Genomic DNA, 16,426 nt, shown 5'->3' on the forward strand with positions numbered 1-16,426 from the left:
ATTTTTCTGTATACACAGTTGTGCCTGCAAAAGAGGTAATCTGTACAAAATAAAGTCATTCAGTTTCCAAAAGTTATGGCTTTGATTGTAACGTAACTATAGGACCTACACCAATCAGGTATAACATTATGACCACTAACAGGTGGTGTTAATAACGCTGATCATCATGTCACGTCTATTAGGGGTCAAATTAACATTTTGCCCTAAAATTATATGTGTTTAAAGGAGGAAAAATGGGCAAGGCTCTGATTAAGTTTGAAAAGGGCAACATTGTGACAGGTAGGTGGCAGGATCAGAGCATCTCAGTAACCCAGCTCTCAGCTCTTATGCAATGGTCCCAGTCTGCAATAGTCAGTATCCATTAGAAGTGGTTCAAGGAAGGAACAGTGGTGAACCAGCGACAGGGTCATTGACACATTGGGGCGATCGTGGCTCAAGAGTTGGCAGTTTGTCTTGTAATCGAAAGGTTGCCGGTTCGAGCCCCGGCTCCAACAGTCTTGGTTGTTGTGTCCTTGGGTAAGGCACTTCACCTGTTGCCTACTGGTGGTGGGCCCGGTGGCCCCAGTGTCCGGCAGCCTCGCCTCTGTCAGCGCGCCCGAGGGCAGCTGTGGCTACAATGTAGCTTGCCATCACCAATGACTGAATGTCGTGTAAAGCGCTATACAAATACAGGCCATTTTACATGTGAGAAGCAAAGCCTGGCCCACATGTTTTGATCCAACAGATGACTTACTGTTGCTCAAATTGCCAAAAAAAAAGGTAAGACTGGTTCACATAAAAAGGTTTCAGAATACACAGTGCATTGGAATTGTTATACTGTTATAGCAGAAAAAGAGGCAGACATAATATTTGGCAGGTGGTCATAATGTTATGCCTGATCGATGTAGTCTCTACAGAGCCATTTATACTGACACGCACAGGTGCTACACATTAAATGATACATATTCAGAGGGCCCGGTGGCGCCAGTGTCCGGCAGCCTTGCCTCTGTCAGTGCGCCCCAGGGTGGCTGTGGCTACAATGTAGCTTGCCATCACCAGTGTGTGAATGTGTGTGTGAATGGGTGGATGACTGGTTGTGTAAAGTGCTTTGGGGTCCTTACGGACTAGAAAAGCGCTATACAAATACAGGCCATTTACCATACATATTCAAAAAAACAGCAACAACAACAACAACACTGGAGCAATGTGTTAACTTATTCAAAACAGGTTGGGCTGTGGGGAGAGGGGTTCAACAATGTCTTCTGCAGAGACAGTACATAGAGACAGAAAGCCATTCACACTCACATGTACACCTTTGGGCAATTTTGAATCCCCAGTTAACCTAATATGGATGAGGGAGATGTTTTTTCTACTTTAGGACTTATCTATTCTTATTTTTATTACAGCCTTTTTAAAATTAGAGGTGTGGACTGCCAGCGTGGGCAGCTCCAACCAGGAGGAGTTTGCTGAGTTTAAACTTGGCTCATGTGTACTGTTAGTGTCTTTTGAAGCATTTTTTAAGCACTGCACTTCTCTTTTAAAATGCCCTCATCATGAATTTTAAGTTTTCTCTTCATTCACTTTGCCAGCTGATAAACTAAGAAAGCTACTTGCATTAGCAGTGCGCTATCTGCACCTTTAGATTTTATTGTTGCATTTCTTAAACGATTGGAAAAATAATTTCACAGGAAATTACCTCCTACATCCGTGCCTGGAATTAAACAGTTTCTTGACCTAAAAAAAACCATTGTTGTGAGTTGTGGTTGTTTTGTTTTTTTAAGCATCGACGCCACTTCACACCAGTGACCACAGACAAGGGAAGTACGTGAGATATGTTCCACTGAGTCATGCAGAGTCTTTAAATGTGATCTTAGTACCATCTTATTGACTCTCTGTTTCTCCTCTTCAGAATGCAGTCAAAATGAGTGCAGTACAAAGTGCCATTAACGCGTTAGTGAGCTTAAAGTCAGAGTCTGCAGTGTCATAAAGTTGACTTTCCTTTAACCTGGCTAGCATTGAAGGTGTCTTTAAAGATGCAAGCTGCCAGTTCCATAAGCACTAATTAATGCAACACTTTACCATCACAGATACAGGCATCTATACTGAGCCTGATGGTCCCTCTCCTATTTGGTTCAGCCAGTATGGTTTCCATGTATTTGTGGATGGCACAGTAAACTGTGTTCCTGAAGTGACCTCCATGACAGAATCATGACAGGCATCAATTATTAATATTCCACCTTGTCACATCTGCACAGAGATTTCTCCAGATTCATGTTTAGGAACATTATTCTGAAACTGTTCCACAATTTGTAGATGTCGTATTTTCTAAAATCGGTTCTACTGGCCTGAAAACAGTTAACCTTATAAGTATTAGCCTTTCGTTGCAGCTGTCCCTGCTTTTTTGACACATGCTGCAGCCATTAAACTGAAAATGAGCTCATATTTTCCATGAAATAGTAGAATGTCTCAGTTTAAACATTTGAGATTTGATGTATATGATGTATATGTTTACTGATATAAAATATGAGTTTATGAGATTTGAAAATTCTGTTTTTATTTCACACAGTGTCCCAACTTTTTGGGGTTGTTGCTACAGCGTGCTTTAACAGTGTTATACATATACATATATCTCTGATGAAAGAATATTTTTATATATGTAACCTGTTGAGACATATCGTACTAAAACCACAGAAGGTAGATCGTCTGTGAGGTTACGCCAGCATAAACTATGTTTTTTGCATTGTCATGGGAATTTATGTGCATTTACCCGGTGATGAAAAAAAACGATAAATATACTTGCAACTTATTTGCCTTGAAGTCTGATTTATGAAATGAAAGCATACACAGATAACAAAAACAGTGATCAGGGTTTTTGCAGTCTTATTTATCACCAAGAATCTTCAATTAAGTAAATAAATTCTGCTTTGATCTGGTTCTCTCTGCATCTCCTACATTAAACTGTGAGACAGCATCAGAGATGAGCGCACTAACTACCCTATCATGTTCAAATGCATCGAGTTTAAAGTTTTACTTTCGCATTAGAGATAAACTGCAGCACTGAGAGCATAATGAATGGGCACTTGTTCTCTCTGTAAAACTGTAACTAGACAAGCAGCCTAAGATGACATGTGGGTGTGATTTGGACTTGTATAAATAAAACTGAATTCATTTAAAACAACATTAGCCAGTGAGTGAATAACAATGCATTTAGGAGCTCCAAGAAAGCTATTTTGCTCAGGATTTACACACCCTGTACAAATTGACAGGGATGTACTGTTAACTGTCAACTTATGATTACAAACCGATGAGGTCACATTCTGACTGGTGTTCAGTTACCCAGAAAAAAATAATGCAGCTTCAAGTACAGATTGTGCTCTTCATTACAACATACTCAGGGAGAAAGCTGCTTAAAGTGGATGATCGTTTAAAAGAGTTATGCCTTATTTTACTTTGCGATTCATATCACTCAGCCCTGTATTTATAAGGGTGAACCTGAATTTGTCCACATTGCTGGCGACCTTCAAAATCCAGGTTTTCATAAGTGGGTTGTCTCGGCTCCCGCTGCAGAACAAAAAAAAAAGAGGAACAAAACATCATATTTAAGGAGCTTAAATACAACATGAATGCAGATATTGTGATATTGGTTGGTTTCTGTCCTTGTGCTAGTGGAGATCTATTTGACCTTCTAAGTCTAAGTATTGTGTATAAATGGAAAAAAAACAAAGAAACTTCCTAACTTACCACACTTACCAACCTTCTAGGAGGCTGGGTGATTCTTCTGTAAAAAAAAAAAAGAAAAGAAAAAAAAGAAAGAAAAAGAAAAAAAGAAATAAAAACACTTTTTTTGTAATAGCAATGGCATAAAATAATGTAAAAGAATGACTGGTGGAAGCTCACTGTGAACGTCGTTTGCAGACTCCTCTGAGAATGATCACAGCAGTTAATATAAAGATCAGGAAACATAGCGAAGGTACAATAATTGCAATTGTTGTAACTTTGCTGATTTTATTTGGACTTTCAGCTTCAGCGTTCTCTGTAAATTAAATAAAAAAGTGAGTCATTTCACTGCAATTCAGTTGGTTCAGATACTACTAGATGCTAATTTCTAACCAACAGCAGTATCTTCTTTTTTTTGTTATTATTATTATTATTATTAGCTCTATGTTTTCAGAAAGGAAGTCAGAAGTGCTTACACCTGCCCTGTGGTCTCTGAAAAGACCTCAGGCATCTCACAAAATGTTGTTTTACCGCTTCATGTCATTCATGTCAAGTCTGAAACTTGGGAGCTTTATATTTCTACTTTCATACTGTGGTTTGAGTGGGAAAAGCATTAATGCTGCCACACAATCTAACGTTAAGGTCTCTAATGTTGTTCAATGCACAATTATGAAGGAAATGTCAGTGCAGCCAGAGATGCTCAGCGCTATTGTGTGTGGGTGAGTTTTCAACTTTCACCTAGAACAGCATTTAAGTAGTGCTCTCACCAGCCGCCTATAAAACCTCACAAACTGCAGTTAATCCAGTGTAATCTTTAGAGCAAAAGGGCAGGGACTTGTGTATTTTAAAAAGAAGATAAAAATGGGATAAGCTAAAAAATGCCATTGTTGCCAACCTCTTCTTCTTTCCGTGTCCCACCATCAGCCAGCCTCTGCCCCCGCCCCCCACACTGTATTCAGTCATGATGGGTGTGTAAGGTATGCTTTTTTTTGTCTGTTTGGTTGGTTGGTTTTTGTAATCAAAAAAATCAAAAGATGATAAACTCACCTATAATCACAAGCTCCCATTTCTGTTCAAAGACTCCAGAGTCTGTGGTCATTTCACAAGTGTAGTTTCCTGTGTGATTTTTCTGGGCGCTCTCTATGATTAGTGCGTACAGTTGGCTTTCTAAGGTGGACATGTTTAGATTCAGGGTGGCAGCTGCAGGAGACCTGCTTAAGGTGACAGAGCTGCTGTTTGAGGCTTTCTGTGGCTTGAAACTAAACAGCTGAGTCCCATTCCTTCCCCATGTCAGTTGATTGAAGTCACCGATTGTGTTACTGGTACAGTGCAGGGTCACTGTGCTCCCGACCATCCTGGAAGTGCTGTTCGCTTCTTGAAAGACAGAAAAAATCCCTTTATAGGCCTAATTTACTCATTACTTCAATTACATATATAGTATCCTATAGTATACTAAGCTTAGGTTGTGTTTACATTCTGCAGCATCAGTATTTTGGGGAATAGGACTGCATTTTGGGAAGTGTGTTTTGTTTTGTTTTTACATGATTTTAATTTTTATTAAAGCGCATCACAGTTGCTGTAGATGGTTAGCTTTAACTTTGAGCATAAAGTGTAGAAGAACATACAGCGTAGGCCACTGAATGAAGTTAATCCTGGTATATCAGGGTCTGGTTAGCTCAGCTGATGCTCCTACGCACTTTCAACTGTTATGTCCCATAGGGTACATAATCTCAATGTGTTCAGCTTGACTATCGATGCTGGTTTCTCTGCAAGTCACTTTGCAGCCCACCGGTATGCCAGCTCTGCTTTTTCATCCTTTTTCTGACTTTATCAATATTGAATGCATGTACAGTGCTGTGAAAAAACTATTTGCCCACTTCCTATTTTTTGTATGCTTCAGAGCAAAAACTTTCAATATTAGATAAAGATAACCAAAATACATTTTAAAAATACAGTTTTCAAATGGTGATTCTATTTGTTCAGGAAAAAGATCCAAATCTACCTGACTGTAATAAAGTAATTTTTAAGGCTTTGGGACTCCAACAAATCACAGTGAGAGCCAGTATCCACAAGTAAATAAATATTAACCTTCCCAAGAGTGGCCAGTCTAACAAAATTACCCCAAGAGCGAATTGACGGCTCAATGAGGTGGTAAAAAAAAAAAAAAAAAAAAAAAACACAGGGTGTCTGAGGTATGAAACCACATCTAAAGAATTTCAGGCCTCACTTGTCTCAGCTAAGGTCAGTATTCATCTTTCAACATTTATAAATAAAATAAAAAAACACCCTAAAAATTGAGTTACATAGCTTCCAATAAACAAAACCTCAAAGGATTATTTCACATTTGACATAAAAAAAAAAAAAACATGTTGATCATTCAAACTTTTGGGAAATGAATCTGTTGGCTCAAGAGAAAAGAAGTTTGTCTTTTTGGAAGGTTTGAGCCTCGGCACATGCGCTATAAACCTGATACAGAATTTCATGAAAAGAAAATCATAGCTACAGTAAAACATAGTGGTGGTAGTGTGATGGTCGGAGGCTGCTTTTCTGTTTTCATGAATTCTGCTCTTTAAAAGAAAATGCTTAAAGAGTGTCTGGCCAAGACATGGGTCAAATTTTGTCAACAGTGATCTGAAAGATGCATTACAAGTTACTGCTGATCGCAGTTCTTGCTGCCAAGGCTGCGCAACAGGGTTTAGATTTAGGGAGGAATTACTTCTTAATATCAGGTAGATCTGGATAGGTTACTTCACTTGAGATATAAATCATCATTTAACCGTATTTTGTGCCAAATATACAAAAAAGGATACACAGCTTTGTAAAAAGGCGGGCACATTGCAGAATACAGCCAGCATCCCAAAAAACAAAGAACTGAAGTTTAAGTCATAATCCAGATATAAAATTAAGCTTATTTTGCACTATTCATACTTTTTTCCATGTAGCTTCCAGTATAAAAGCAAAAGCTGAAAAAATTTAACTATTAAACTTTTCCATTACGTTATACTCATTGTCAAAGCCGTAAAATGAATTTTACCTGCTTGTAAAAATATAGAGACGGTGCAACATATGAGAAACAAGATCCTGTCGATTCCCCAATATCTTGACAAGTCTTCCATGCCAGCTGGAAAAAAAAAATATTTATTTATTTATTTATTTGGAATGTAAATATCTGCAACTGGTATTTTGTTCTCACTGAATGTCAAAAAGTAAATATCAAGGATGTCCTACATACAAAGCAACAAAAAAACAGGGTCACGCAAAAGAGCAAAATTTTTACATGCATGAAAACTTTTCGAGCTCTTTTCAGCTGAGAGTTTCTTAATAATTACAAGAAACTGAAGTGCAGTATCAAAACAGTAACCTTTAAATACCCAATGACTGTAATAAAAAGCAATAAATTGCTCATAAGAATTATAACGGTCACATCCTGTGCAAACCTAAAAGTGGTACAGATTAAATAGCAATACTGTTTTCTTACCGTTGAGTCATATGCTGTTTAATCCTTTTCTCTTCACGGCAACTTTAGCAGCTTTGATGTCACACAAGCAGGAAAATTTGATATCTAATAGTCATCTTAATTTTAGCGTACAGCTTCTTTGCATGTGTGCCTGCACAGTGGACATACATGCATAGTATTAAGACCTTGCCCAGATGCTTACACAATACCACAGAAATGGTGTGCAAACAGGAAATAGATAACTTTGATGTGTGACCACGTGAGTGAAATTCCGTTTTTTTCTTTTGGTTGGCTGGTTGGGTCTTTGAAGTCGGAGACGATACTGTGAGAGTGCACCCTGACTGTAGTAGTTTTTCCCCCAGTATTGCACTGTTCTACTTTTACCGATACCACAGCAACAGGCCATAGATAACATCTCATAAAGTAGGTGAGGTTTACTTTACTTTTCTGTGCTTTTTTTTCCTACAGTGCTTCTGTTCTCTTGACACTTTGCCTTTTCGAAGCTTGTTATAAAAAGTCATCTCTCAAAAAGTATGTGGGATATACAGTCACTATAAAAAAAAGAAAGCACGCCCTCTGTTACTTCTAAGGTATTATGTGCCAGAATATGATTGAAAAAATAAGTAAGCTGCTCTTTAGCAGATCTAGATACAAAACGAGTGCTGTTGCTCATCAATCAGGAAAGGGTTATAAGGCTATTTCTGAACAATTTAAAGCTCAGCTTGCTACAATGAGAAAGTAGCAAGCTGAACTGGGTCATACAACAGGACAGTGGTCCCAAACACAGCAGCAAATTTAACAGCAGAATGGCTAAAAAAGAAAGGAACCATTGTGACAGTCCAGTCATTAACAGTCATTAATCCTGGATAGGTTGTAGCTGCAGAAGCCTCCTCTGGGGCACTTTGTCAACAGCGACCCCGTTTGATCGGTGCGTAACTCTGCCACAATCCTTCTATTGTCTTTTTGTAAATACTAGTTGTATGATGCATTGCAGGAAGTGTGAGCCTCAGAGGTCAGCCGATACCCTTATAGCGGGGCCGCTACTGCCTTTCCAGGCTACATTGACAGAAGTGCCTTGCCTTTCCTTTTGGGTGTCTTTTTTTTTGTTGTTGTTGCCTTTTCTTTTGGTGTTGTTTACCGTTTCACTAAAAGTGAACATTTTAGCAAAGCATTGAGCCAACATGGGAGCCTGCTTCTGTGCATATTAATGGACTAAATTGTCTAATTACAGCAGTCAGATGTTTGGCGATTTGGTGTGACTCTGTGAGGCCGTCTGCTCTAAGTTAAATGTTTCATTTACTTTGTTTGTATACTTGGTTTCTGACTGTTTGATTTGTATACTTTTGTTTGTGTTTTACACCACTGGAAGGAGGCCCTTTTTCTAGCTGTGGATCACCAGGGTGTTTCTGCAGTTGGGGCTCACAACAGAGGGTGCATTTAGGTTTTTGATGGAGTACATTATAACGTTTCTTTCTTTTATTCAGATGCAGAAGGCCGGAAGTGGAGGTGGCTGGGATGCCTTGGTGGTGGGACCTTCCGTTTATTATACACAATTGTCTTGAGCAGCACAATAGTGTGAGTGTGTGTGTGCATGATGTTGTGCTGCACGGATGCATTGGTGATTTCTTTTTTTTTTTTTTGACCTACCTTCATCTGGCATCCCACTCACCCACTGGTAAGCCACAGCTCTGAGTTTTAGAATACATGTGCAACTGATTCATCGGCTCTTGTTTTTATGTGATGTTTTAACTAGTTGTCAATAAATTGTTGTTTTGTTTTTAATTGAACCATGTCTAGGTCCTAGGTGTAAAAGACCTAAGTGCCTTCTTGGTAATTAGCATAATTTGGGTAAAATTCCCAGGGTGGCCAATTATGAGAGCTTTATGTTTGATTTGCCACGCCACCATTTTGGTGCGTGACATTACTGGTTCTTTGCTCTATTCTTGAAAATATAAGTCTTCAGGAATAGTTCTCCGACATCATTTTTTTATTTGTTTGTTTTGCTATCTCAAAATGATCCCACATAGTAATATAGTGATATAGCTTCAGTAATGTTAGGGTCCACGCTCTGGGGAGGCCAAGCCATGACCACATGCCAAAGTAAGCCAATGCACCTTTAAGCCAATTGAAGGGCCGCTGCGCACCAGTACTTACACACACTGACAACAGCCTAAACATTCATTGTCATTACTGATACTGCATTCTCCAATCAGAATCTCTTAGCACAACCCCTACCATCAATTTCATGCACATTTTGGAACAGAGTTTAGTGCGGATGAAGAAGTGAAAAGGTTGACGTGAACAGCTAGACAGAAAAACAAAAAAGTAATATAAATGCAGCAAAATATGTCAAATTAGAAAACACCCTGCTGCACTGTGAACAACACAAGTACCAGCAACAACTAGTAACAAGCCTAGAGAGAGAGAGAGAGAGAGAGAGAACAAGACATTCAATGCATGTGATAATAGGTCTCTGTACCAAATTACAGAGACCTATAATTTGGTACCAAACTGTCATGAACTGCAGACTCAAATACAGAGAGATACAAAAAATTAAAAAACAAACAAACAAACCTTTGTGAAAGCTTTGAAAGAGTTCAAAGTTAAATCAAGCAGCAAACTAGATCCACAACATCAGACACTGAGACAAAGACTGAGGGGAAGCCAGTACTGTGTACGCACATGGGGAAACAATCAAAGGTATAGAGTCAAGAGGGGAAGTAGAATTAAACACCGACACCAGACACAAGAAATCAAAGTAAAACAAGAAGTGAGAACCATAATAAAATTGGGAAACACTAAAGCATGACCCAAGAGAACAAAACAGGGAATGCAGAGTGAACAAATGAAACTTAAGCCATGAAAATTAAGATCATGGCAAGAACTAAAGACTCCACGATACTCAATAAATACATGAATAAACAAAACTACAAATCAAGACAGAAAATTCACCACTTAAACGTTCAAAAACACAGTTTGACCCAGGATCATGACAAACAGTCCATACTACACAGACAGCGTTTATACGTGGTACAGTACGATGCTGCCAAAAACATGCTGGTTTTAAATGCCATTACTAAAAAAGAAACTACAGGGTGGTCTTGATCCCTTCACTGATGTTGCAGTGCTATGACTGCTAACTTCTTAAACAATATGTGGATAAATTCTGAATTGAAAAAAACCTCAGCAGGGTCTTGCCTCCTTATGGCATTGCCACAAATCCAAAGGAAGAGAAGGCTTTTGTTGAATTCTTGTTATTTTTTCGCCTGCTTCCTTCAGGGGCTGTCACAGTGGATTATGTGCTTTTATCTTACCCAATCTGTAGCATCTTCCTGTGTCACATCACCTATCTGTATGTCTTCCTTCACAACAGGGGTCCCCAATCCCAGTCCATGAGGGCCGGTGTCCCTGCAGGTTTTAGATCTCACCCTGGGTCAACGCATCTGAATCACATGATTAGTTCATTACCAGGCCTCTGCAGAACTCCAAGACATGTTGAGAAGGTAATTTATCCATTTAAATCAGCTGTGATGGATCAAGGACACATCTAAAACCTGCAGGGACCCTCGTGGACTGGGATTGGGGACCCCTACTTCACAACATCCTGTCCTGGAAAACTTGTACTTTACTTCATTATTTCACTCAGCAGCCAGAGGAGGGCGGTTTTTCACCCCTCACTGCAAACTGCTTTTAATGTATTACCATTCTTCTGAAAACCGGCACCAGTACATTTCGTCTACATTCCTTGGACATCCTCTTACTGCTCTCACTTATCTGCCGCCCTTGTTGATTGACTTCATCCATCTGTCCTCTTCTTTAACTAATTTTCTACATTTAGGAGATCCTCAAATTGCTTTTTCCATCTTTTCAATACACTTTCTCCACTTGTTAATAAATGATAAGTGGACTAATTATTACTGTATGTAGGGCTTTTCTACTGTCCTGGAGCACTTAAAGTGCTCAAAGTACAGTTTAGGCAGATTAATGATAGAGATTCATCTGCTACAGATCCTGTCCAGCTCTGTCTCTCTGACCAGCCAATGAATTCCTGGGTGTCTGTACCACTCACTATCATTCTTGTCTGTTGTCTTTGACACCTGTCTATTTCCTGTAATCCCAGTCTCCTTGTACTCCTGTTACTTTCTTAATTTCTCTGAATGTTCCACTTTTTCTTTGCTAACCTCTTTGTTTTCATTTTTTTTCTTTAACCTTTCGATGTCAAACTGATCCTGTCTGACCATCTCTCCGTCCCCACAACACTATTTATATTAATTTCCCATTTCTCTTCCTTTCTACAAAGTTTTAATACAGCTCCAATTCTCTTGGTCTTGCTTCCCTTCATATTTGTCCCCTGCACACACACAAAATATATCTACCTCCTTCTCTCCATTATATCAGCAAGGTCTCCTCCTTTACCAACCACAATCTCTATATTTAGTCCTACTCGTACCTCCAGCTTCTGTTTTTCTTACGCTGTATCTTTTCCTCTTCCTTTTTTGGTCTTCAGCCAATAGAATAACAGCTTTTACCAGAATGCTGCTGACCAGCAGCACCAGAGAAAGCCATTACTCATCTTTTGACTCATCTGGTATGAACCCCCACCCACCACTGCTGGTTAAGAAATGAAAAAACACTGATACAGAAATTATATATTTTTAAAATAAATATTGTTACAGAAGTGATAGTGTTGATGTGTTTGGGAATGCTGCACCACAGAACCACGGTTTACCCATCAGGATGTTATGTTGGACCTCGAAAAAAAAAAAGATCATTAAAAATCCTAGTAAGGTCACTAAATTTCCACGAATGAGTACCCCGAGGTTATAACACCTTCTAGGTGGCAAGGATAAAAACAAAGGAAGAAAGATGAACGTGTTTTCTCAGGAGATTATGGTCAGAGTATGAATTTGCATTTAGCTTGCTCGTTGGCTCACAGAGTTCACAGAGAGAGATGGCGACTGGATCTAATATGTTGAGGTATCAATGACGACAACATGCAACATCACTTGTTGGGAGAAACCAAACTTAACTTTAAGAACACATAAAATAGTGACAGCAGCTAATAACCCTAAAGAAAATCAGAAAGCTAATGGCAGTATGCACCCAGCCACTGTACATCATGTGTCTATGAATATTAAAAGCAAGACATGGAATCCAGTGGAGTGTTGGGGGAGCACATTTTGCCAAGGACTGTATTTTTAAAGGTGTATGCCATAACTGTGAGAAAAAGGGCACTTAACCAAGAAATGCAGAAGTGCTAAAGATAAACAAAAGAAGGAATGAAAGATGTCAGGGTTAATTTTATTATGAGAGAAGACAAAGAAACCCATAGTAGTAAAAACATAGTATAGGTTTTTACAATTTATTATTAAATGGTTGGAATTTCAAATTAATTGGTGCAGTAAAAGATAAAATGTGTGATTAAAATTATGAGGTATTTGTGAAATATAAAATATTAGGGAATACATATATTAAAGATAAAAAATTAATTCTAACAAATCCCTCCTTTTACACCTGTTAAGGTGTGAATCCATATTTAAACTGAAAGCCTCACATCCCTCCTTGGTATCCTTCACAGGTGTGATATTGTTCTTTCTCTCTTAAACCTGTGCTGTGTCTTCCCCTTTCTTTCAGGAGAAATCGTTATCACCATCCTTATACTGTAAAGAGAAAACAAGGAATAGGACAGCATAATCATCTAATGGTCATCTAATCATCTAACCATCAGTTAATGCCTTATAAAAAGCCATAATTACAAGGAGGACAGTACCATAACACCATGGTTGCCTCAATTTGTATTTCTGCTTTCTTGTGGCCTGTCCTCATCGCTTCTTCTTCCCTGCTGGTGGTCATTTTGTGGCTCACTCTGTTTCTGTGTGTTGACCTGTGAATCACACACAGGCTCGCCACTGAACCATTATCTCATCTCCTCATCTGCCCAGAAGGACGTCTATCAAGATGCACAACACAAAAGAGCCAAAAACTGCCATCAACTCCAGACACATGCAACTTCTACACATTTACTTTCATTTACTTTTAATAGAATCCATCCAAATCAAATAAACACCTTAATGAAGGGTTATTAAATCATATATGCTCGATTGGTTTACATTTAGTGAATACCCACTGCATCTTATAATGATTTATTTCAGTTCCAGTTTACTCACAATTACTGCTTAATGTACTTTTCTTCCCTTTGCAACATAAACTTTTAAAAATATGAGAGTAGAGTTGATTGCGGTATGCTCCTGATATGACTGGTTTGTGTTACACGTGGTGTTACTGTTACTGACCCATTAATATGGTTATGATTTGTACCTATTTCAAGGCAAAATGATACACAACTGGTCATTTTTCTCCTTTTCGTCTCAGCTCATGCAACAGAGAAGGCTTGTCTTTTTTCAATGTAATGGGAGCTTATGATCTATAAGTCCAGGCTCTGGATTTGTGTAAAGGAGTTGTTCGTGTGCAACAAAGGATGTTGTCAAAGGATCAAAGGACGTTGTCACTGTTGCGTTCTGTTTCACTAAGAGAAGTTCAGAAGACAGTCTAGCAGTTCACACTATTTTATTATCAGGCAGTTAAAGATTTGGCTTGCACATGTAACCCAGAGTAAAATCTGTTTCCTGCACTTATTCTTGCCATTGAATGCATCGCAGGTACATGACTCCAACCACATGACTTTGCTCAGCCAATCGGACGGCATGTGGGTCATAGTAAGCCTGTCCCGGCTTCCTCCTGTCAGTGTTGCCAACTTAGCGACTTTGTCGCTATATTTAGCGAGTTTTCAGTAGTGATGGTGAGATGAAGCCTCATGATGAACTGAAGCTTTCCACCCAATTGGTCGACTCATGATTCGAAGCATTGTGATGATTCATTTGCTCTACTGCGCCATCAAGTGGACAATTAAAGTGAAGCGGGCTCTGTGATTATAATGATGTGTAAACCTCTAAACTGAATAAGTAAATTGTTTTCTTGGTTATTTATCCCGAATATTGTCTCAGTATGTGTGATACAAAAGAGAACGTGGAAACTATCAGGACAGAGTTTTGGTATGATTGTGTAACTGTTAGCCTCAGACAGTCAGTCAATAGTATAATTCAGATCATAGATCAGTACATTTGCATATTTTTATAACTATAAAAAGAAAGCTGACACTTTCGAGACTTTATCTAATGTGTAAGCATCACAGCAGATGCCTTAGATTAGAATCAGTGAGCTGTCGGCTTTCAGCCCCGACCGTGCTGTCTGGTGAGAAAGGCGACATCTCACTGATTGTGATGCGTCAGCGCTTAGTGTTTACGTCTTTGTGCAGAATCGGTGTACCTGCTCTCATTTACTGTTTTAGCTGTTTGGTGGTGGTTGAAATGTAGTAATATTTATATTAAAAATCGATTCAGGATTTTAATGAATCGATATCACGTTATCCAAGCTAGAATCGATTTTAATCGATAATCAAAACCCGCTAGTACCTGTGTAATCATGCTTATGTACATCTGGATAATGACACAAACTAGTATTTGGCGCTTCACTTTTTAATAAACTAAAAGACAGAAATCAGATTATAGGATCTGTAGTGTTGTTTATTTATATTATGGTGCTTATCATTTGTGATATTTATTACTGTGTGCATACTTCATTAGGAGAGATAAAATGAAATAAAAAATCTCTTCCTTCCTGGTTCCATCGAAGAAGAAATGCTCAAGTAACCATGTAACACGTACGTAATCCAATTCCACAACACAGTGTGATGGGAAATCAGCTGTGTTTTTCTGCCCATTTTATTTCGAATCTGGCGCGAACCGGTGAACCAGTCCCTGAATCAGTCACGTGGTACGGACTGCCCGCGAGGCCTCGAACGTCACTGCATACGTAATCAAAGCAAGCCTCGATACGCGCTTCACAGAAACGCCCCCGAGATTACCCGACACACGATTCGACGCTTCGACACACAGGACACATCACTAGTTTTCAGACCCCCTTAGCGACTTTTTTTCTAAAAAGCGACTAGCGACAAATCTGGCGACTTTTTCTGGTGTTATTGGAGACATATTTATGACGTCTTTTTGACGTGAAGCACGTATCGCTTTTACTCTCAACAAGCAGCGGGTGCTGCCGTGAGCACCTCGCCCGTGCCAAAGCGCTCACAGGTGGAGGATAGTCCTCCCCCAGCTGCTATCAGGGCAGGAGATGTTCACACCTGTGTGTCCGAACTGCAAATGAATCGCGCATGAAGCCGCTGCTCCCGCACTGACTGTAACGCAGTCAGTTCTTCTTTTACTGTTATGCTGTTTTGTGGATCAGGATTAAAACTACTTATAAACACACACACAAAGTAACTCCACCAGAGTGCCTATTTCGGGACACTTTTGCCGGTCCAGGCCCGGATAAAGGAGCAGGGTTGGAATTGTGACATTACAAAAAACAATTATTGCTAAAATAAATTTAATTCGTAGTTCTAAATAAACTCTAAATGCATTTAGGACGTTTTTTACTCACTTTATGTCTCTTCCACGATGTTATTTCTCTCTCCAACAACGTAGGTTACAATTATATTAGCATGACCAATTATGCAAATTAGGCGATGACGTCATTTAGCGACTTCTAGCGACTTTTAGGACAGCCAATAGCGATTTTCCTTACTGAGGAGTTGGCAACACTGCCTCCTGTCAGATGCGTGGAGTCAAGCCAGGTGACAGAGCTGTTGCAGATACTGATTACTGTGAGCCAGAGCCATAGTGTTGTTGTGCACTGAACAGAACGGAATTGGCCAGGTGAACCCTTTTCGGGTATGAAAAAGGATGGCGAGCCAATGAACGGCTAGGAGCAGGACTCATTCTGCAATTGAAGCTTCCACTGGTTGGGTAGGAAGCTATCAAAGACGACGCTCTGTCCCCGTTTTCCAAATATACTGATTTCCACACTCATACACACCATTCCCCCCATTTATGGACAATAGCGCTTGGACACCTCTCATGGACATTCAGATAAAACTCATGGACTTCAGTGTGGATCAGTGTTTTTGATAACATGTGTTGTTTATGGGGAACTGTTTTCTATATTGCTTGGTATAAGCCAGAAGAATTTGCTTAGTTGTTTTGTGCACCCTCACTGGGTTTTTGATTAATTGAATAGCTGAAGCAGCAGTGATTATTTAAGTTTTCCTTTTCTTTTCTTGTTATTTTTCTTTGGGGTTTGGTTAAATACATTGTACCTGCAAAAGCATTTTGTGTTGTGTTTATTTATTAATTACTGCCCATCATCTCCAGTAGC

General features: G+C 39.2%; 1 protein-coding gene across 1 annotated transcript; it reads right to left on the reverse strand.

Moving 5' to 3' along the window:
* Window positions 1-931: 931 nt before the first annotated feature.
* Window positions 932-10,008, reverse strand: LOC146500573 (uncharacterized). The gene is made up of 6 exons (XM_085135820.1): window positions 7,175-10,008; window positions 6,731-6,817; window positions 4,744-5,070; window positions 3,877-4,012; window positions 3,721-3,757; window positions 932-3,540 (listed from the first exon to the last, which is right to left on the reverse strand). Exons 2-6 carry the CDS (start codon window positions 6,810-6,812, stop codon window positions 3,442-3,444), a joined length of 681 nt encoding a protein of 226 aa, XP_084991946.1. The 5' UTR covers window positions 6,813-6,817; window positions 7,175-10,008; the 3' UTR covers window positions 932-3,441.
* Between the last annotated feature and the right edge of the window lie 6,418 nt (window positions 10,009-16,426).

Source organism: Neolamprologus multifasciatus, chromosome 16 (genome assembly GCF_963576455.1).
Source record: "Neolamprologus multifasciatus chromosome 16, fNeoMul1.2, whole genome shotgun sequence".
Taxonomy (NCBI): Eukaryota; Metazoa; Chordata; class Actinopteri; order Cichliformes; family Cichlidae; genus Neolamprologus; species Neolamprologus multifasciatus.

Excerpts from the sequence above, each read along its gene's own strand:
- LOC146500573 (XM_085135820.1), bottom strand. The coding sequence starts at position 6,812 with ATGGAAGACTTGTCAAGATATTGGGGAATCGACAGGATCTTGTTTCTC. Across the intron at positions 5,071-6,730 it reads CTCTATATTTTTACAAGCAG|AAGCGAACAGCACTTCCAGG; the intron begins GTAAAATTCATT and ends CTGTCTTTCAAG. Across the intron at positions 3,758-3,876 it reads GTCTGCAAACGACGTTCACA|AAGAATCACCCAGCCTCCTA; the intron begins GTGAGCTTCCAC and ends TTTTTTTTACAG.